Source organism: Gobius niger, assembly GCF_951799975.1.
Source record: "Gobius niger genome assembly, chromosome: 3".
Lineage (NCBI taxonomy): Eukaryota > Metazoa > Chordata > Actinopteri > Gobiiformes > Gobiidae > Gobius > Gobius niger.
In genome coordinates this window covers 35,814,035-35,835,608 of record NC_136854.1, presented here as the reverse complement: position 1 = coordinate 35,835,608, position 21,574 = coordinate 35,814,035, and the positions used below count along the sequence as shown (strand labels likewise).

The window sequence follows — 21,574 nt, the reverse complement described above, 5'->3', positions numbered from 1 at the left end:
CTGAAAAAGCCCAGGTACAGACAGGTGTGTCACACTAACAAAATCTAAAGTTCGATACAGTATTGAGGCAGGAGACTATCCTGATATTATTGAAGGCCTCATAATGCCATAGATACAAACTCTAAAGCTTAAAAATTACAGTTAAGTCCTGTTCGAAATACTTTATCCTAAAAAAAATCCCACAATAAACATGATACAATGAGACACAATTTACTTTGAGTATGAGATAAAGTATTTCATTTGAAAAATGGGGACACTAAGTCGATACAGTAATTATCGTGACAGTCGGATACATAACACAGTTTGAGAACTTACTGCACTTTAGCTCATTATATGTTGCATTCATTGTTTTACCCTGCTGAACTCCATGCCCGGCCTGCCACTGTACACAGTGTCAACAGCTCTGACCTTTTGAGCCTGGTTCGTGATATTTGCTGGTACATGCTGTGATTATGTTGCTGTATATGCCATTGTAATGGCTTCACAATGGCCTACATTCTGCAGTGGCCACTCAACAACATTAGGCGCACGCACACATATATACCGCTAACACTGGTGAGAACTGCAGCTATGGCCTTTGAGATACAATCGCCTTAATGCTATCATCCTCCGCCATCGCCACTAAGCCCCTTACGTAATTAGGAAGCCAGCATGGTAACTAAACACGAGATCATTGGCCATGGCAGAGTGCAGGCATTTTGAAAACAACAGAAGAGGCTGTGGGTGCCAACATATTATGATATACAGATGGGAAATGAATACAAGGTCAGATATGGCTTAGTTATGTAAGAAATATAAATGATAGTTAAGGTCCTGCTCCGGATTTCTTTTTCTTGTAGTCCAATACAATGTGTTTGTCATTACTATTATAAAAGCAGACTTTGTGTGCTGTGCAAATAATGAGGACCACATTGCGCTCTTATAGTTGTGAAAGATCCTTAAAATGAACTAGTCCCTGTGAAAAACTGTGATGTTATCAAAATGTTTAGGAATGACTTTAGTGAAAAAAACATGTATATAAGAGTATATGCAGAGGGTAATCTAATTCATTTTATCACATGATTGCTTGGTAATTTGATACACAACTCCTGATCACAGGCTCTATGAAGTTTCTGGAACTCTCCTGGCAAATGTAGGCAAATTCTATGCACTTTCATAAGGCTCTACTATAACAACCATGTCAAATGCAAATTGGGGTTATTGCTCACCTGCCAACCTGTTCTGCTCTTTTTTTGGTCGCCGAGAAATCTTAATCCCTATTCCAGTGAATTCCCAGCCAGGTTTTGCATCAGGTCAAATTATAAACACCAACAATCAAATTCATGTACTCTGGTGGACTGATGTAGTGTGGTCATTCAATCTAAAGGTGAATATCAATGAAACCTTTAAATGAGAACTATAAGTAAGAACTGACACTACATGGCATTACGAATTATGATCTGAAATGAAATGATCGAAAAATGGTTGTAATGTAAGTATGTAATCATCATTTACACCGCCAATGCTTGTTACCAAAGCTCGTTTTACACTTAAGTAACAAAAAGCCTATTGGATTCCCTCTGTAGCATTGATTACGTGAGTCCTCCTGGCCCACACCGGCTCCATTCAGAGGCTGCAGCTATGGCTCCGAGCCGAGGTCAGTCACATCACGCCGGGAACTGTTTCAAGTCTGTCATCTGCAGGAAAAAAGGGTCACAACTGTTTAGTCAGCACAACCAATTTTATCTAAGAGCCAACTTTTCTACAAGATTGCTTTGTTCTGTCTTACACTTAAAAATTGTTATGAGTAATCCCATAAACATTTGCGTAATAAACTTGTCAAACTTTATCCTGACAAAAAAAAAAGAAGTTAATCCCCAGGGTCAATAACATTTACAAAAACAAACAAACCAATACCAAACTACTTCAGTTCAAGGTTAAAAAAAAGACAAAATCAACCTATAGTCACGAGGAAATTTCAGCAAGATTAAGTTAAGTAATCAAATAATTATGGCTTTACCTGATTTCACTAATTCAGTAAAGGGCATTCTATACAGTAGTTTTCTCAACATGCAATGACTATATGCAAGTGATATTTTCTCTCTGTACCAAACCTGTATGATTATAAACAAGTCCCGTCTTAAAACTGGTGTCTTCCATACTACTCGTGTTTATAGAGTAGGTTTTTTATTGTGAATGACCTGGAAGATGATTCACATACATGATTCACACAAAGAGAGCTTCTGAGGTATTGATTGAATGTCACCCTGAAACCACATCAGGTTTATCCTGTTACGACATCTTGTGCTTAGAGCAGTTGCTCTCATATAGCATTTCTAAATAGTCCAATAAAAAAGTACTAATTAAATAGACAAACTGGGGACCCCTGAAGTGATTCATTAGCCTCGCTGTGTTAGCCTAATTATAAATCAGAAAAGTCACTGCTCGGTCTAGATTTAAATGACAATGTGATTGTGGAAATTGCTGCTTGCATAATAAATGAAACGAAGTGGTCTAAGCTTGTGGTGGATCCTCACCAGTGTTGGGCAAGTTACTTGTAATATATTCTATATTAGTAGTTACAGCTTTAAAAATGTAATATGTTTGTAAAACATAATACTGTTTCAGAAATGTAACCGAGTTACACTACTTTGAGTTACTTCTGAGTTACTTTGGCAAAATATAAACTGAAAATAGCAATAATGCCACTGAGCAAAAGCAAAAAGTACATTTCCTTTGCTATTCCCATTCTCTCATGTTTTGTTTTGACAGTGTTAGTTATAACTGCAAATTGTATACACCAGAGTCCAACTTGATTTGGTGCTGCATTAAATTCTCTTGTAACTCGAGTTACTTGAATTGTAATGACTAATATATTCCCGTATTAAGTAATATGTTATATTCCTTAGTTACTGAAAAATATCATCTATTTTTGTAATTCATTACTTTTGTAATAGGTTACCCCCAACACTGATCCTACAGAACAAATTTCTAGCACAGGTCGGCAACCATTTGAGCCCAAAGAGCAAACTACAGTATTTCCCAAGATAGGCCCAAAACAGGCCTATCCATTCAGGGCTGCAACCAGTTGTGATTAACATGTTTACAGTAAATGTGTAATTGCATTAAGGCTACTAATCCAGGACTAAATTAGGACCATGGACTAACTCCAAACTGGACCAGAACTAAACCATGTCCAAAACAAGGACAAGTTCATCTTACTCTACAACTGCAACATGTGTTTGAGACCATATTGCATTTTCCTGTTCTAGACCAATTTGAATTGGAATTGAATTGAATAAACTTTATTATCCATGGGGACATTTCTTGTGGGCACACAGTGCAGGTGCAGCTGACAAACATATAGAAATGGGCTAAAACAACAATCAGTGCAAATAAATATAAATGGTAGTAAAATAAAATAAGTGCAGAGTTGTACAATGTGACAACACACTAAAATATACCCCTTCATTATGGTTTTATTAACCCAGGCTGCTTTTTACAACCTTGTCAAACTTTGGGGGGCCCATTTTGGTTCCTGAGCCCAGAATCGTAGGTCTAACGTGTATATTATGGCTCAGGGGTAGGCAACGTCAGGCCCAGAGGCCAAATCTGGCCCACCAGCAAACTACCTCTCTACCCTCAAGATGAATTTCAGGAATATTTTTATGCCAATAAGAGACACCTGTTAAAGTTCTCCAAAAATGAGAGAAATTGTGTCTATAGGGTATAGGGAACTTTTTTTCATACCACTATAGAACCACACATGTAAAACATTAGCATTTACAGAAAAACATATTAACTTTAGGCTACTATGGTGAGGTTCGGCCCTTAGTGTTTTTGTGACAATAAACGTCGGCCCTTCACAACACAAACTTGTTCGGGAAATTCCACAGTTACCATGGAGATCCGCCATCTTTGCAACTGTTAGCATACATTTCCATAGACTAACATTAGCTAAAAACAGTATTAAACATGGAGAAAATAGCCGTGGAAGAACTCTGCTGAGTTACTTTAAATACATCTAACTCACTTTGGTGTCGAAGCGTTTTAACGTGAACCGTAACTCCGGTATTTTAACTTTTGAAATGTCCATTAGTTTACAATTGCTGCTAATCCCATAATGTTTAGCGATATGACGTCACATTCCCGAACTCTATCTATGTCTAACGCACAAATGCCCAGTTTATGCCCTATTATATAACCCGTGCCCATGCTGTCTGTCACTGTTCGTCCTTCACCCTGGGACAGATGTATAGCTGGTGTTATGGCACTGCGCTGCTCCAGCTCTGACTGAGGTGGAAAAAACCGTAGCCTGATCCAGGATTAAACCTGGAGGAGGAGCATCATCATCATCATCACAGAGAGGCATGACCAGGAGGCGGGCAGGAGGACTGCACACACACAGGCACATACCGTCCTCCTCCAACAAACACCGGGGCTGCTACGATCACCCATTTAACAACAGCCTGAATCGGAAATCTCGTTGACAGCTCTTACCATGCCATTCTTGGTCCATTTTTGACCGGGTCTCGCCTCTGAAGCTAACTCCGGCGACATGGGGAGCTCCAGTTAGCATCGAAGCTAACCAGCGCTAGCTCTCCGACACCGGCGAAGTGGCAGCAGCAGCAGCAGCAGCAGCAGCAAGGAATGGCAAGACATCCCACAGACAAAGGACTTTTTGAGGCAAAATAATAACTAAAACACACGGGATTAGTCCGATTTCGCTGCTGTTGATTCACAGGTAAGACACGTTTGTTCATTGATCGATTATTAATGTGCAAAGTTAGCTTGCAGTTGTCTTGTCCCGGGTATAAACGTTGACGTTGGGTAAGCTCTGATTTCTCTGTACGTCCTCTTAAAATATATACATTTTGTTGTTTTTCTGCGCGTTTTTCACTCCCAGGGCACTTGAATGACTCTGTTCTCTGTGTAAAACATTTGATCAGCCTCTCAAAAGCTTTTTCCTACAACAGTAATAAGAAGAATCACGCTTCATTCAACATTGTGTGTGTAGTAGCGCACAGTGCACGCACCATAACAAACTTGAAACAGACCTCATAAAACTGAATTCCTATCTAACCTCAACTAATTGTCTTGTTTTTTAACTCGCCTTTGAAGACCGCAGCCTGATCGCGAAGCATGACGGTAATTAATGTTGTGCCCTACAGTAGATGGTGCTTGGTAGATGTTTAAAGTGGATTATTGTGGCGACCTGGCGAAGCAGCCCAGTTATTGTTATTAGTCTGCCTCCCTTATCCCTGTCTAAGTTGGTAGATCATGGGTAGTTCACCTCCTGTAGCCATTTCCCCAATAATAATATATATAAAAAACATAATACAAGTGTAGCCACAACTGCATCAAAGTACTTCTGGGAATTTCCTCGTGTAACCTTTGTGTTAATCAGTGAGATTTTTGTCGACTAAAACTAAATTAAAAGTTTTTCATGAGACTAAAGCTATGACTAAAATGTCCAGATATTTTAGTCGACTAAAATAAGACTAAATAAAAATGAAAAGGAGCGACTGAAATCATCCAAACTTCTATTGACAGTCTGAAAGAGCCTCATATCATGTAAATTCTCTGCCAAAGGATCAGCTCTGAGCTTTGTTCATGTGGAGCAGCTCCACGAAGCAGAAGAACAAGATTAAATATGATTATAATGAATATTATCAATGCAAAGTCGACTAAATTCGTCTTAAAGAGGGGGTATTATGCTTTTTTCAGCCACATAGCACCAGTCTATATCACACTACAATGATGACGAAACCTTCTGTTGGTCTGTCAATGCAGTAAATTAGAATAACTGCCTTGTATAAAATTGCTCTTTCAAAATGGCGTAGCAAATGACTTGAAATAGGCCTCTGTCTCTTTAAGAACCTCTGACCCTTTCCGACACGCCCCCTCCACACGCTGTCTGTGGCATCACAACAACACTGCGCTCGTTGTCTGCGTACAGTATTGAAACTACGATCGGTGCATTTTAATTTTTATTGTTGGAAAGGACCTACTGTTTATCACTTTGTGAACAATGGCCACACAGGATATTATTTGGAAACGAACCTTCCACACCGGACGCTTGGAAGGGGCTCTTGCCTGAAAAATAACTGCTGTTTGGAGGCTATCTCTTTGCATCTGCCATGCCCTATGGATCTCTAACTATACCCCCATGGACGACACCAGGATCTGCAGGAGCCCATACGATTCAAAGACGGACATTATCTGTGCAGGTGGACAATGGTTTTTCGAGGTTACCCGTTAGCTTGTTATAATCGACTACAGCTCATTGTTGATGAAAAGTCTGTAATAAACCACAAATGTGTAAAGCCAGGCTCATTGTGTGATCATCGTAAAGGCTGCTTCGAGTAGTTGCCGGTTTTATTGACGTTATTTGTGCATAATATGCTGCCTGTTTTCAATGAATGTTGTGAAGGTGAAGGTTGTTAGCTTGTCGCGGCTAATAGTGCCTTAGCTCCGGGAGAAAACCACTCGGCTACGACTCACTGTTGATGAAATGTGAGCAATAAACTACGAAATCAACAAGCCAGGCTCCGTGTGTCATCATCATAAAGGCTGCTTCAAGCAGTTGCCTGTTTTAGTGACGTTTTCAATGCATAATATGCTGCTTGTATTCAGTGAATTTTCCCGTTAGCTTATCGCGGCTAGCTTGTTAGCTCCGGGAGAAAACCACTCGGCTACGACTCACTGTAGATGAAATGTGAGCAATAAACTACACAATCAACAAGCCAGGCTCCGTGTGTCATCATCATAAAGGCTGCTTCAAGCAGTTGCCTGTTTTAGTGACGTTTTCAATGCATAATATGCTTGTATTCAGTGAATTTTCCCGTTAGCTTATCGCGGCTAGCTTGTTAGCTCCGGGAGAAAGCCACTCGGCTATGACCCATTGTAGATGAAATGTGAGCAATAAACTTCCAAATCAACAAGCCTGGCTCCGTGTGTGATCATTGTTAAACGGTTCTTTATGTGTGTGGTGGTTTTATTGACTTTATGTGTGCATATTTCTCGTTTTCACGTGATGACTCGAGGTTTAGCTTAGCATTAGCTTTCTCCGGAGGCTCTGTGCATCATCAAGGCTCAGCGCAGAACCAGACACTGAAATAAGTGTTCTTGTCACCGGTTTTAATCCTGGGTGTTTCGGTAACAGAAACACTGATGTGTGTCTTTGTAAAAGTCTGCTGTGGCTCCGGTTCACAACACATGGAGCTAATCCTCCATTATGACTCTGTTTACATCTTAGGGCTAGACACTGCGGGGAGGGGGTTCTGCTGAGGAGCAGTGGTTGGTTACTCGGCTGGTGACGAAAGGTCGGAGGCGTATCCTGGAGGTCGAGGGCGTTTCCTGAAGGAATCAGGCGTTTTATCCCTAAAATGGCCGCCATCAGAGTTTCTACAGATTACTCGAAAATACGTGAATGTGCCAAGGCAACACTTCAGGCATGGTTTTAATGAGGGAATGACTTAATAACATGATGTAAAGCTTGAAAAAGTCGATTTTGCATAATAGGCCCCCTTTAAATTTAGTCGACTAAATTTACTTGCAATTTTAGTCGACAAAAACTAGACTAAAATCGAATTACATTTTCGTCAAAAGACTAAGACTAAAACTAAATTAAAATATGTTGTCAATATTAACACTGGTGTTATTATAGCTTTAGTCTTATTCCTGTATGTCAGTAATCGTTGTTATGTGGATCAGGCCAAAGATGGTAAGTTCACTGGTATGTCTGATCAATTTGAATGAGTTTTCATAGATCTATCGGATCATTTTAGACATCCCTACCACTGTTTCTCCAATGAACTCATACATGTTGGACTTTCCAAGTACCCCCTGGCCGAGATCAACATCAAGTCAGGACTAATTCTCGTCTAATTGTGCCTAAACTGTCTAGGCCAGAATAAAAAGCTTAACTTAAAGCCACACAGCGTAGAATTTTATCCAATAAATAAAATTGAAATTCTAAATTAAAATTAAAATGTTATTTATTTTGTGACAGATATTTCTACATTGAAAAATACCTCACAAATGTACAAACACACATTTATGAGGCTCACCTCTCCTAAGATATGACTGTTTACCGGGATTGGGTATGTCTCCAGCTCGTCGCCATGGAGACGTGTCTAAAGGCAGTAGAATTTGAGATTTAAACAGGTTAGGCTCTCATCCACAGCCTTTCTTTGATTAGCCGCAGCAGTGATAGCATTGTCTGTGTTGACCTGGTCATTAGGAGCATCTTTTGTTTTGCCGGCAACAGTTTAGTCCAAAATGTTACACAGTGTACCTATTAAAGGGACAATACAGAGTTTAAGAATGTTAAAACTAAGTATTTTCCTCCCCCTACATGTTCCAGCCATGTCCTAATGTGTAAAATGAGCTCAGACCTGTTCACCACAGCTGCCTCTAAAATCCTGCACTGTCACTCAAAAAGTTGTGCCGTCATGCACGAGCTTAATATAGAAGCTGCAGTTACGCGCAAGACCTGAAGTGGCAGTAGCGAGCATGACCAACTTGCATCTAGTCTCTTTAAATGTATTATTATCACAGCTAACCTGTGAACCGAGAACATTTTGTCCAGTTTGGCATTACCCAAATCTAAAACCTTCTTGATAAAAATGTTCCAAATAGCGACGAAAACGAGGATGAAAATGCGGCAAAAACGTGATGGAAAAGCAACAATAACAAAATAGAAAAATGACAAAACACGACAAAAGAGCAACAAAAAAAGCCATAAAAAAGTGACAAAAAACAACAACAAAGCAGCAACAATAGAGCAACAAAAAACCTTCAACAACAAAGCAAAAAGCGACATAAAAAGCGACATAAAAAGCGACATAAAAAGCGACATAAAAAGCGACGAAAACATGGCAAAAACGCTTAAACCAGTTCAGTTCAGAAAATCAGTTTTCTTTTATATGTGGCATCACTGTTGCTCTCCAGTCGAGAAGCTTTTAGATGTTGCTGTGAGGCACATTGAGTTGCCTTGTGCAAGAAATGTGCTGTATAAATAAATTTGCCTAGATTGGGATCAACGTGTTCGATTAAGGCGGTAGGCAAGAGGTTACGGAACCTGCTCTTACCTACAATAACACACCAACCTGTATGTCATTTTACACAGCAAATGATTATGCTCCCAGAAAAAGTACCTCCTGACATCCCTGTTGTCCCAAAATGCTACTAAAATGCAATCTTGTACAATGTCTGTTGGTAATTGTAAGTAGAAGTAATTCCCAATAGTTTGCAGGGAAGTGTCACCGCGGTAGTAGAGTCTTTGATAAACGAGTTGGGAATGCTGCAGCCATTGATCTGTGGGCTCTCGGGTCACCGCTCTAGAGACTTCCTTCTGCGGCCCATTATACAACTCGCTGTTCTCTTTCCCATATAAGGCACTCGTATATAGGCTAACAAAACATGCTGTACATTGTCTCCTCATGAGCACCTGGAGTCCATGAAGCACGCAGTCAGCCAAAGCACACATCTTCACTTAATTACGCGCTGGGTCCCTGACTGCGGGCCAGATTAATCCGTCATACAGTAATGTTGGCAGGCAGTGAGTTGCTGAACAAGTGCCAAGAATGAGTAGTAGTCCTTCAGCTCACCTTGCCTGATCCTGCATAGTCCCTTTAAAAGAGGTGTCGTAGCAAAATGTATGCTTCAAGAGACCAACTGTGTGAAGGTATTTGGTAAACTTTATGGCAAAGTTTTTAAATTGGGAAAAAAAAAGAAGACAAGAATGAATGTAAGAGGCATAAGTGGCTATGTTCATAAAGTAATGTTACCATAAAGTATTTGCATAAAAACAATGATCGTTTTGCACTTCCATTCCCAGCACCGCGCTACCGCAGGGAAATAGGTTCTCGTTCCAGTCTAGTTTCTGTAAAATATTACCACTCACTCACTCTTTGTTCGGTAACACAGACACTTTGGACACATACGGTATTTATGTGTCATTTTGCAGGAGGTAGGTGCAGTACACGGACACCTTGTGCCAAAATATTCACACAGTGTACTCTTACCGTAAGCCTGATAGGCAGGCAGTCCGAACAGGTTTCTCTCCATGCTAGGAGTGCTATGTTCGCCTAAACTGCTGTGAAAATGAAAATAATTAGTAATGACATTTCAAATCTGTGTGTCAGTATTACAATCACAATTGATTAAAATGAAGATGATGACAATACATTTGTTTTGAGTAGGGGATGTAAATTCCAATAATATTATCTGAACGTATTGCTTGGAAAACTCATGTTATGAATTAAGTATGAATCTTATTCTTCACTGCTGCTGGATACAAGTAGCAGCAGTGTCAGGGAAAGTGGGTGGCTACAGCTCAGTGGCTCAGAAAATAGGTCCATGCATTGTCAGGATTAGAGATTGACCGATATGGGTTTTTTGTTATTGGCTGATGCCGATATGCTCGGCCGATATTTTTGGCAGATTTTTCCAAATGTCTGGTCTATAATCCTGTAAAAAAACATAAAAACATGGCCACTCCAGCAGTGGCCGATTTCATTATATTACTTGAGGTGATTCAATCATAGTTTCTGTCCCAGCTTTGGTGAGTTGCCGTTAGCATTAGCATACTGTTGCTATCTGGTAATCAAAAATACAATTGTGGAGGTTAAAGCAGGACTAAGTAACTAATGCCCCTAGAGGCCATAAGCGCCACTGCAGGTGTTGTAGCAAGTTATGTTTTTTTAACTCATTGTCCATGAGAGTAAATACTACGCTGACAGAAAAGACAAAGGGAGAGAGGGATATTGTACATCCAATTACACAATGGAGATAATTCTTTTCACTCAAACTTGGCTGTAAATACTGCTTAAGTGGCACTAAGCCGCAGTTAGCCTGTTGGCTTCTTCTTTGTGATTCCATTAGTGTGTATTGGGGAAGTTGCAATTGTGGTTTTTTGGCCAGAGACAACAATCATCCCATTAATTCTTGTATTACCCCCGGAGGCACAATGAAAATGATTTATTAAGGTAAACAAGTTACTAAGTACTGTGTTAAAACTAACTCTGCGATTGAATTCTCCCGGTTCTGTGCTTCAAATTGACAGGCAGCATGTCCATATTGATAAGGTTTAGTGAAACCTTTTAACAAACTTGTTCTAACCAAACACATTTTCATCGCAATGTTCCTCTGTTCCCCTGAGGCCTAGGGAGTTGTGGGAGGACTTGTTTTAAAGCCCAGACTTTGTTCTTTCCAATGCAAAAAGTCTATCACTTTCGGTCCCCGAGATATCGGCTTTTGTCGGCGCAACATCGGCCGATAGCCGGTATTGTAAAATCCCCAAATATATCGGCCTGACAATATATTGGTCGACCTCTAATCAGGATGACCTAATTGGAGGGTTGACCCATCGGGCATGTTTTTATTTTCAATATCTCCCAATATTGTACAAAGTTATTGTATTAATTGCTCAAAAAGTGACTATAAAAATGCTCTCTTCTCAGGTTGTTGAAGTGCGCCTCGCCTCCACCATGGTGCAGAAGTATCAGTCACCTGTGCGGGTGTACAAGCATCCCTTCGAGCTGGTGATGGCGGTGAGTGTTTTGACCTGTCATTTCAGCCTCGGGTTTAAAAAAACGCATGAATATTGCATGGTATAGATGAGGAGTTATGCAACACGGTGGTGGGTGGGTGTGCGCTGCAGAGGTCACCCTCAGCAGGTACAGTCATTGAAACACACTGAGCGAGCGCGCACCTTTTTTTTCCCCTGCGGCTTCTCAGTTCCTCCCAGAAACGATCCAGGCAAAGTCTGAGGGATCACGCCATGTTTGCATTGACTTCAAGCTCCAGTTTCAGCAGCTTGTTTGACTTGCGTGTTGTTTGTTGATGTGGTTTTGTTCTGCACAAACACGCCAGAGAGGCACCTGAAATGTCCCACTTGGAGCCAAATAAAGACGCCGACAGTGATCTGTGTTCGCCACGATTTTGGGTTTAGCAGTCATTTCTCATTTGCACCAAAGACGGGATTTTCGGAGCAGAGCAATTAAGCGATAATCAGGGCAGGACAGTTTTGTAGCAGCAAAGCACTTCATTTTCTAAAAGTGTTCTGACACACTTTTGGCAGTAATCACAAAAATGCACCACACTAAATGAGAATGTTGGGTTGTAAATTATGTTTAATTGCATCGCCCCAGATTGGAGGATGAAAGCATTTGCCACTTAGGAAAAAGGTTTGTCTTCAATCAATCATAAAACAATCAACGTAATATTCTTAAGGTGACCACATGAGAAGTATGTTTAAATGTGTTTATAAAAGTAACGTTCATCTTCACATCACAAAAAACCCTTATGTTCACTTATGTAGCTGCTCCTGCTGTACCACCGTTCTTATGTTAAATCCATGTTTCGCCCCAGACTGTACTGAAAGTCTATTTGCGGTGTTAAAAATTTAGTAGTTTAGCCTGTGGCAATGGAGGCCGTCTTGACTGTGTGGATATTCGCTCACTTTTAGACGAGCCTGGGCTAAGTGCAAAGGCGGTGCATTTGCATATATGCTTTTTTCCCCCGTGTACTTTAATGGTGTCTAAATGTCACTTTCTCTGCCGTCTTGTGCATAGTTCTCGTAGATGAGTGACATCTGCTGTCAAGCTGTAATTTTTCTTACGGGAGGTCTTTGGCTTTTACTGCCCAGGAAGCTCATTGATGCACTTTCTGATGCCACGTTTAACACAGGTGCTGCTTTCTTTAAATGGAAATAAGCCTTCCCTTGACAGGCACGGAGGACGCGAGGACAGTAAATCTCCTTACGTCCGATGATAGCACACGGTTAACTCGCGGCTATAAATAGGGGTTTGGTACCACCACCTGGGTCAAAACGTGGAGCTCCAGGCAGACGACAGTAATGGCAGAGAGGCGCATGATTTGTGAGCTGGAGGTGACCTAGCTGGGTTTAAATGAGAGACACTACTTCTGCTGTAGCCTTGAGTGTTTGACAAACTAGGACAGTGTTGGATAAGATTCCTCTGGAAATGGGGCTGTTCACCGTGGGGTCCTATTTGAAGATGATGTTTGGTAAACTATTCTTCTTTCAAAAGATGTGCGAAGACATTTCTTCTCCAGGGTGTCATTTGGCATAAATACTGTATATCTCTGGCTGAGTTTGTTGTTTTGAATCCTTCTGGCGAGTTCTCTCTCTGCAGTGAGTATTTTGCAGACGCTGCAGCGCTGACCTAATGGTGCGTCACAGGAAAGACTGCTGTTTTTATTTAAAAAAAACAGGTGAAATCCTGCCTCCTCTCTGAAGATGCATCTCTCAATATTGCATCATACTGCAGTTAAATCAGTATTTTGTATGATGACTTTAAAGATATAAATTGCCTATAGAAAGTAAGTCGCTTCAATTGACAGCATTTGCTAAGATGCATCCTGTATTTTGTTGACGCTGTAAGCTCTTCCCAAATATTTCTTTTATGTTTTAATAGACACATCAAGCTGAATATGCAACAATAATGTCACAGTGAGATGAAACATACCCACATTCATTATTATATACAGGTGGTTTAGGTCAAGTGTCTAAGTTTCTTTCCTCTGTTAGATATTTGACATCAACTTCATTAACTGTACATAGCTCAGCTCAACTTCGCCTGCAGCCCTTTCAAGAGGCATGTCAACTATTTCACAGCATTTACGACTCGGAGCCGGAGCTGCCTTTGGTCTGTGGAATTATATTTGACAGCTCGCTTTGAGGAATTTGGTGCTTTCTCTTCTCTTTCTCCCCTGCACATGTTTTCAACCTGTTTATTTAGCACGACTAAAGGGCCCAGTGTACCTCGGTTTAGGTCTTTAAACATCTTCCTTTTGATGGAAGCGAAACGCCGCCTCTTTTTTGCAGGCACCCAAGAACACTCGCAACCTTGTGTGGCAGGTGCATGATGTTCTCCAAATCCTGAATAATTTAAAGTTGCATAATCTTGGATGGTTTTCAGGAGTTTGTATATCCCCTCAGGTAAAGCATGTACCCGCATGAGAAGTACACGGTATCCCTGGCATGCATTGACAGCCTCTTGGAATATTTTTCACTTCCTTCTAAAAATGTGGCCGTAAAACTTCAATCTGTCAGCCGTCCAAGAAGGTAATAATTGCATCAACGGTTCACAGTGTTCTGTTTTGTTAATGTTGCTTCAAAACAAGGCGTAGGGCTGGGACATTGAGCTTGACAAGACCAGACATGACATCTAATTAAAGATGCTTTCTGTTACATTCTCCCTAGTCCATTTATGTTCCTCCGTACTCCGCTGTAAGGTGTCACTTAAGAGCCTCGAGCAGCTTTCGAAGAAGTGAAAACCACACGGCTTCAGTTCTCAGTATTTACTTGAGACGTGTATATAGTGGTCATGATAGCCACTGAACCACCCTTTCTTTCCTTCCTCTTCTTTTGCTGATAAAGTTGCTACTAGCCCTCAAACTACTTTGCCACAGTAAGGCTCTGAAAGTGTGCGACGGACAGGATTGGCAAGAAAAAACGATTGATAAGTTAGTGTGGTTGTGGGGTAATTAATGGACAAAATATCGGATCTTATCACAATACTTTGTGCCGCAATTTTTTCAATATCAATCTCACGATCGGAAAGTCGGGAGTTCAAATCCCGATTCCCGCAAGTGCACACTGTTGTCGTGTCCTTCGGCAAGACACTTCACCCGGCTTGCCTCCAGTGTCTGTCTGTGCTTATGGGCCTAATGAAGGTAGAAAAGCACTATTATGTGTTGAGACCATTCACCATTTCCTGTAACACTTTCACTTTGGTACATTTTGTGTTAATGCACTTTTCAATCCCTTAAAGCAGTTCTAGCTCATGCCCCTAGAGGCCATCAGCGCCCTCAGGTGTTGTAGCATGTTGCGTTTTTTTACTCATTAATTGTCCGTGAGAGTAAATACTACACTGATAGAAAAGACAAAGGGAGAGAGGGGTATTGTACATCCAATCAGACAATGGAGATAATTTTTTTCACTCAAACTTGGCTGTAAATACTGTTTAAGTGGCGCTAGCCCGCAGTTAGCTTTGCCCTTTAGCCTATTAGCTGCTTCTTCGTATTTCTATTAGTGTGTATTGGGGCCTCTGACCCGTAGGCAGCGAAAAGTTGCAATTGTGGAGATGAAAGACCCCCCAGAGGGACTACGAAAAGGATTTATTAAGGTAAACAAGTTACTTTTTACAGGTCAACATATTATACTTGTCATTATTACATACTGTATCACAATACATATCGGATCAGCCCCTGAGTGTCGTATCGTGACAAAAGTGGATCGTCCCATTCCTATTAGATAATGTTTATCGTAATCTGCGTATAATTACCTTTTCTTTTCACTTAATTTCAACCTATTTTCTGACATGCAATTTGTTCATTGATATTGTATTAAATTACATTTAATTGACATTTTAATCACTTTAATCACTACTTCTTTTTGCAGCTGTTAGATACAAAATCATTTTCTATTGGTAAAGATTCTCCTGTTATTACATAGAAATGTATAAAAGATTTTGGGGAATAGTTTATGACATTAAAACCAAAACAAAAAATATTTATGTAGTGCTTTTCTACCTCCACAGGTCACATCAAATCTACGCCAGAGTATATATATTATTTTTTTGTACACAAAAGTAAATTAAGGGGTGAGAATTCTTCCAGTGCCGCCAGTGTCTGCATCATAGTAATGTTACCTGCCCCACATCTCACTTATTTTACAGTTCACTGTCCTCTTAAACCCAACAATAAGGAAGACTCGGACACAGCGATCCCTTGACATCGCTACAATAACAGGAAATGTAGTTGATGCTGTTGTTGCTTTTATCGCGGCGGGGCCCTCTCAGAAGCACTGGTCTTTCCTCGGGGAGCCGCTGTGGAATGTCAAACACAACACAATAGTCTTGAGGCTGCTGTGTCAGACCAAAGGGGACAGCTCTCGCTAACGAAAACTGACAGGGGGAAGCCGGAATTGATGACGAAAGACTATACACCACATTATTCTTTTACCGCAGGGCCTGTTTGCATACAACAGTTTGAGACGGACTCATATCGTCCTCAAACACGCTCCATGGAAACATATACTCGGGCTGCGACTAATCCACAAGGACGCGAGTTTCGTCAATGGAAAAGAACAGGATGTGCGATACAAGTGAAATTCCTGCTAACTTAAGTCACAAGGAAAGGAAACTATACACCCAAATGTACCCACTCAAGATCTGCACAACTAATTACAATCAAATTTCAGTATGAACTTTTGCATCTAACACGTATCGCAAAGACTGTAAAACCGGTTGTTCTCCCTGCAGTGCTCACATAATTGCAGTTACCGCAGTTAGAAAGGGTCACGGTAGGTTACTCGTAAGAATTTTAGGACTCACTGTAAAAAAAGACTTAAAGTCAGTGGCAAGTTAAACAATCCAATGTGCAGAGACTTTTTTTTGTGTGAAAATTGCATCACATTGCCAAAGGAAGAGTCCCAAAAGAAATGCATCTGCGGTTTCCAATTGAATTAACCCTTAAATAAATATAAAAATCCACATGAACATAATCCAAGATATCCAGTTAAATGATCCAATGTGTAGAGAAAACAAATGATGCCCTTTTTTTGCGTGATAATTGGATAACATTGCCAAAGGAAGAGTCCCAAAAGAAACACGTGCAGCTAGGGCTGGGCGATATGGACCCGATATATTAAGTTTGAAAATTGATTCATATCCCGATATTTATTCCGAAAAGTGAGAGCTGTGAAATTAAATGTTAAGTCAAAGTCAAAGCCAAATACGAATAGTTTTATTGAAAACTCACTGTAAAATGTAAACAAACACTGTAAAACAAAGCTCTGTACACGCTTAAATAAAAACATATCTTAAATAGTAATAGCCTATAGAATAAAATAGGTCAATCTTTTTCTGAGGGCAGCATTTATACATAAAGAGCTCAGTTTAAGATACAGTATATATATATTTTTTTTTTTTTTTTTTTTTTATTGTTTTTTGTTGTAATTTCAATCATTGGGAATAATCGTAAAAAGGCAATAATTTTCCTCACAATAATCAAGGCTCAAAACTATAGAATGGAGGCATCCCTACAAGCAACAACATATCCAGTTTCATCGGCATCTTTACAAACATCTCTCAAATGTTGACGCTGCCAGTAAAATCCCAGTCCTGTTCAGCCCTTCCCACTTTCACCCACGCACCTTACAAGGTATGAGAAAGTAGAGCAGCACTTTAGCAACTCGACACCTTCCCACCAAAGACGAGGAGTGTTGATCATTGCGACACTTTTCTTTGAATTGTTTTCACTTTTCAACATGTGAATCTTGAAAAACGCTTAAATGCTTAAATCTTGTTTTTTGAGTCATCAAGAGCGTGCAGCTGTGTCCTCTAAAGCGAGGGCCTAATTGCAAAGCCCCTGTTATTCTGATTGTCTTATTTTTTAGACTTCGCTAAAGAAATAAATCCCCTTCTGCACTGAAGATCTTTCTAATTTGTGCAGCTGCGAAACTCATTTCCGTCTTTATTAAGATTGTACAATTTTAGTGGATACGTTCTTCCAGTGCCAATGCCCCAAATCTTTTACCTTATTAAACTCGCAGCTTGACACGATGCTTCCCTTTGCCTAAAGTTACTGTGTGTATTGCACCACTCCGCCTCCTAAAACTTTAAAGTAGGTCATTCCTGGCACGAGCTCTCCTTCCCACACATTGTGTTGTGGATCTTTTTCATTGCGGAGGCTGTTTGTCTAAACTTGGCTCATCCTGCGGAGTTCAGGCCTTAGCGGTGCCCTCTCCGCTGTGAGCTGACCCACTTCGGGACAGGTCTGTTGAGGATTTTGGAGCCAAGAGTTTTGGCGCAGTAGCATCCTGGCCTCTGCTCTATTGTTGTAATCCGTCTGTGAACTACCTGCTGTTTGGCTATAGCTCTACTTAATCTTTTAGATCTCAAAGCTTTGATTGCTTGAGATGAAACGTCTTGCTTCTGGAAGTTAGCCCTGGAGTCTGGACAATATGGCGTATAGACTACATTGCTTGCATTTTCTAAATCATGATTGCAATTTGAGTCAATCCACCTTTGCTTGAGAATAATGAAATGCAAAAACAAGCAAGTTCTTTCCAATGCGGCTTATGAAAAGCTCCATTCATGCTGAGATTGCTGCTTTAATGCACTGTCCTCTAAATTACCCTCTTCCGCTCTCATTCGGGCAACGTGCTTCTCTCGTGAATGGATCCATCCTGCTTCCCCCTTTAATTCATGGCCTTTTCAATGCCAAACCCCAATGAAGACTTACGGCCCGCGTTGGCAGGGAGCGCGGGTGCTTATCGGAGACTGCATGCTGCATGGTGCTGCATAATAAGAAATGACGGTAGCTGTGCCGCGTGACTTCAGCCGGCCAATCGGTGCTACCGGGAGCAGCTTTCATTCATGGGCAGCCGGGATGCTCATTCACCCTCTTTTGGTGCACCAAGGTCGGGATGCTGCCGCCACTGAGCCCCTCCCCCAACCCCCCACACATGAATGCTCTTTAACAATGACCTCAGCTCACTTTGCGCCGCATCATACTGTATGGTCCGTACAGTGAGTCAGGGCAATGCGGCGGCAGTGACGTCAATGTTCAGTAAAACCAATGCTTATTTACGTAAAGGCACAATTCCTATTGATGCTGAACAATTGCATTAGTTTGCAGAGTGACGCTGTGTATTGATGTCATCCATCAAGGAGGGGTTGGCCTTGTTCCTTTGACGTTATAGTGAATGAGGCTTGTAAAGTCTATATGCTCAAGGTAAAATGGTTATTTGAGACGTCATCTAGGACAATAAAGAGTAGGAAAGGTTTTCTCCCTTGGTCATTTATTTAATGATAAGAGCGTTTGAGCTTCTGTCTGATCTGAAGGTCAGCAGTTCCAATCCCTACAATACTACAACATCTGCCTTTAAGCAATTGGTGGTGGTCATAGAGGCCAATGGCACAGATAAGCTACTGCACCTCTGTCACTCTCCCCCAGGGCAGCTGTGGCTACCCTGTTTACCACCATCACATCCCAGGCCACTCTTTTTTTTTTCCTCATCAGACCACATACTCAGCCGGCTTGTGCATTTAATTTTTACCATAAAGCGATAGGAGTGACTGACTTATTGGAATTACACCCATTCCATGTTTGCATTGTAACTTAATACACCCTTTATTCCTTTATTTACTTCACAGTATCGTTATCAAGGCAGTTCTCAAACCTTTCACATCAAGTACCACTTCATGAAATATTTAATATTCCAAGTACTGCCAGGTCGAGATCAAGGTGAAATCCGAGCAAAACCGGGTCTAAAATACACCATAAGTAAATTATGTCTAAACGACGTTATGTCTAAACCAGAAAGAAACACCTAACCTAATTAAAGTGAATCAAATTGCAGATGACCCGGAGCAGTGGTACACGCTCCACAGTTTGAAAACTACTGCGCTTTCAGTGCATTTTCCTAATCGACTTCAGAGCAGCATCTCAAAGTTACCAGATGCGTTTTGCTTTTTCACTGTTATCGAGTTCAAAGGATGTGTTGTGGTACGTGTTATGCCTTGCATTTCTTCTCCCGACTTGATGATTTTTTGATAGGCGACAGATGGAGGCTTTCAGTTCCCTAGTTTAAAGCACATTACGAAGCCCAACCACGCATGCACGCGGCACGCGGTCCATAACAAGCAAGCAGTTTAGCGTTTTACATGCCTCAACAAATAAGGAGGGCCTTACGTAAGATTGTGCACATTTTTTTTATAGTCAGCTGGTTGTTCCCTTCATTACAAAGCCCACTGCAGAGCGATGGAGAGATTGCAGGGCTAAAGACGTGGGTGGTGTGGCATGCAAGGACTTAAAAAGCTCTTTTGTTGCAAGTCTTCAATCAGCTGCTTGTTCGCTCCCGCCTCACTCCCTGGCCAGTCCGCACCTATGGCCACGGACAACGCCGGACTTCACAAACATTTATGTGGGAATTCGAGATGAAATGTTATTCACTGTGATTGTGGATATCCGCTTTGTTACTGGGTACAAGAAAACACTGTCCATAGACTTGCATTGGCCAATAATGTTTAAAAAAAAAAGTAGAGGAATTAGCCGTTGGACACTAAGTCACTGTAGTGTCCGAATGCGAGAAGTCCAATATTTAACATTTTAAAATCTCCATTTGTTTAATATGCAAAGTGGGCTACAATAACATTGGTTATGCAAGAGAACTCTAAACAAAGCTGGCTATATCCTTGGCGTCTGAAGCTGTCTGACCGGTCTGTCCAGCTGCACGGAACTGGGACAGGGATGTCTTCTGTTTTAATAAGGGCTCTTTTTTCCACACAGGCTCTCAGGAAAACCCTTTCTTCCAACGTGGAATAAGCTTTTATAGAGCCTAATAAATCAAACTGGCCCAGAACATTTGTGTAGGTCTCCTGGCGCGTTGCATAACATCACAGTCGGCGTGCACTTAAACATTTTGTACAGCGGAGGTAGGTGTGTGTGTGTATATACAGTGAGCACGAATAAACTTGTGGCCCGATGCTGCGCCACATTTATGCTTGAAACGGCGTGTCTTTCAGTTCATTTTAAATGGCACATCATGTTCTTTTTATTCCTTGCGCATGTGAAAGTTTTCCTGTACCTACATACAATTAACTTTTAACTTGCTTTTAATACTTGAGCACTGAATTGTGTCTAGGTTGCAATTATTTGGTGTTTTTAAATGTGTTTTATCTTTCTGTGAAGCACTTTGGTCCTCCTGGTGTTGCTGTAAAGTGGTATATAAATAAACTTTGATTGATTGATTGAATTAGAATATGTTGGCTACGTTCAGCCGTCTCAGGCCATCTTCACATGGTCCGAAAACTGGTGTAGATATTTTTTTGCGTATTCATTCTCATCATCATCAATATACTTCCGATGTCATTCTGCGAAAAAGTGTATGAGAGCTGAAAATAACAGTACAACCATGATTTCTTTGTCCTTGTCATTCCAAAATGATGAAGCCGCAAAAAGAAACAACTACTTTTTAAAGGCTTATGTGCTAGGGCTGGGACGAAATCGGATAAGACTTTTTGCTGCAATACCAATTATCTATGCTTAAAGGGGCTAGATGCAAGTTAGTCATTTTATGCTCACTACTGCCACCTCAGGTCAAATGCGGAGCTGCAGCTTCTATATTAAGCTCGTGCATGATGCCACTTCAGACCTGAATTAAAGGTATACAGGAGGACTTTCCCGAATTTTAGGAAAGAACCGCGCTCTCCACTTTTTAAAAAAAAATGCGCATGCCTAACGCTCTACCTGCCTCCGAGGAGGAAGAATCTCCCAAAAACACTCTGGTCTTGTTTGTCTCTTCTGAAGCCTTTCTCTTCTTCTCATACACTTCGAAGACACTTTTTCTCTTGCCCCTCTGCCATTTTCAAACGACTCGGTGCGTAACTCACATAGGCTTGAAAGTGCGCATGCGCAGAAATTAACAAGGGGCGAGCGCGCACGACGGCCTTACATAGGCATATCACCAGAATGATTGACAATTAGGAAGACCAATCGTCTTGATGATCCACTCGGAAATAGAACATCCTTCGCTATGCCTTTAACACCTTTTTGA

The 21,574-nt window shown here is 41.0% G+C and overlaps 1 protein-coding gene across 2 annotated transcripts in view; it reads left to right on the top strand.

Annotated features, from left to right (window-relative positions):
• The first annotated feature begins 4,331 nt into the window (after positions 1–4,331).
• LOC306960801 (SEC14-like protein 1) overlaps positions 4,332–21,574 on the top strand; it is a 45,569-nt gene continuing 28,326 nt past the window's right edge. Inside the window, exons 1-2 of one of the 2 annotated variants that reach the window (XM_079553362.1) lie at positions 4,332–4,723; positions 11,448–11,537. In XM_079553362.1, coding sequence (XP_079409488.1) covers positions 11,475–11,537 — 63 coding nt within the window. In that variant the 5' untranslated portion in view covers positions 4,332–4,723; positions 11,448–11,474. The remainder of the gene's footprint in view (positions 4,724–11,447; positions 11,538–21,574) is intronic. The other variant, XM_079553363.1, reaches the window with a different exon arrangement.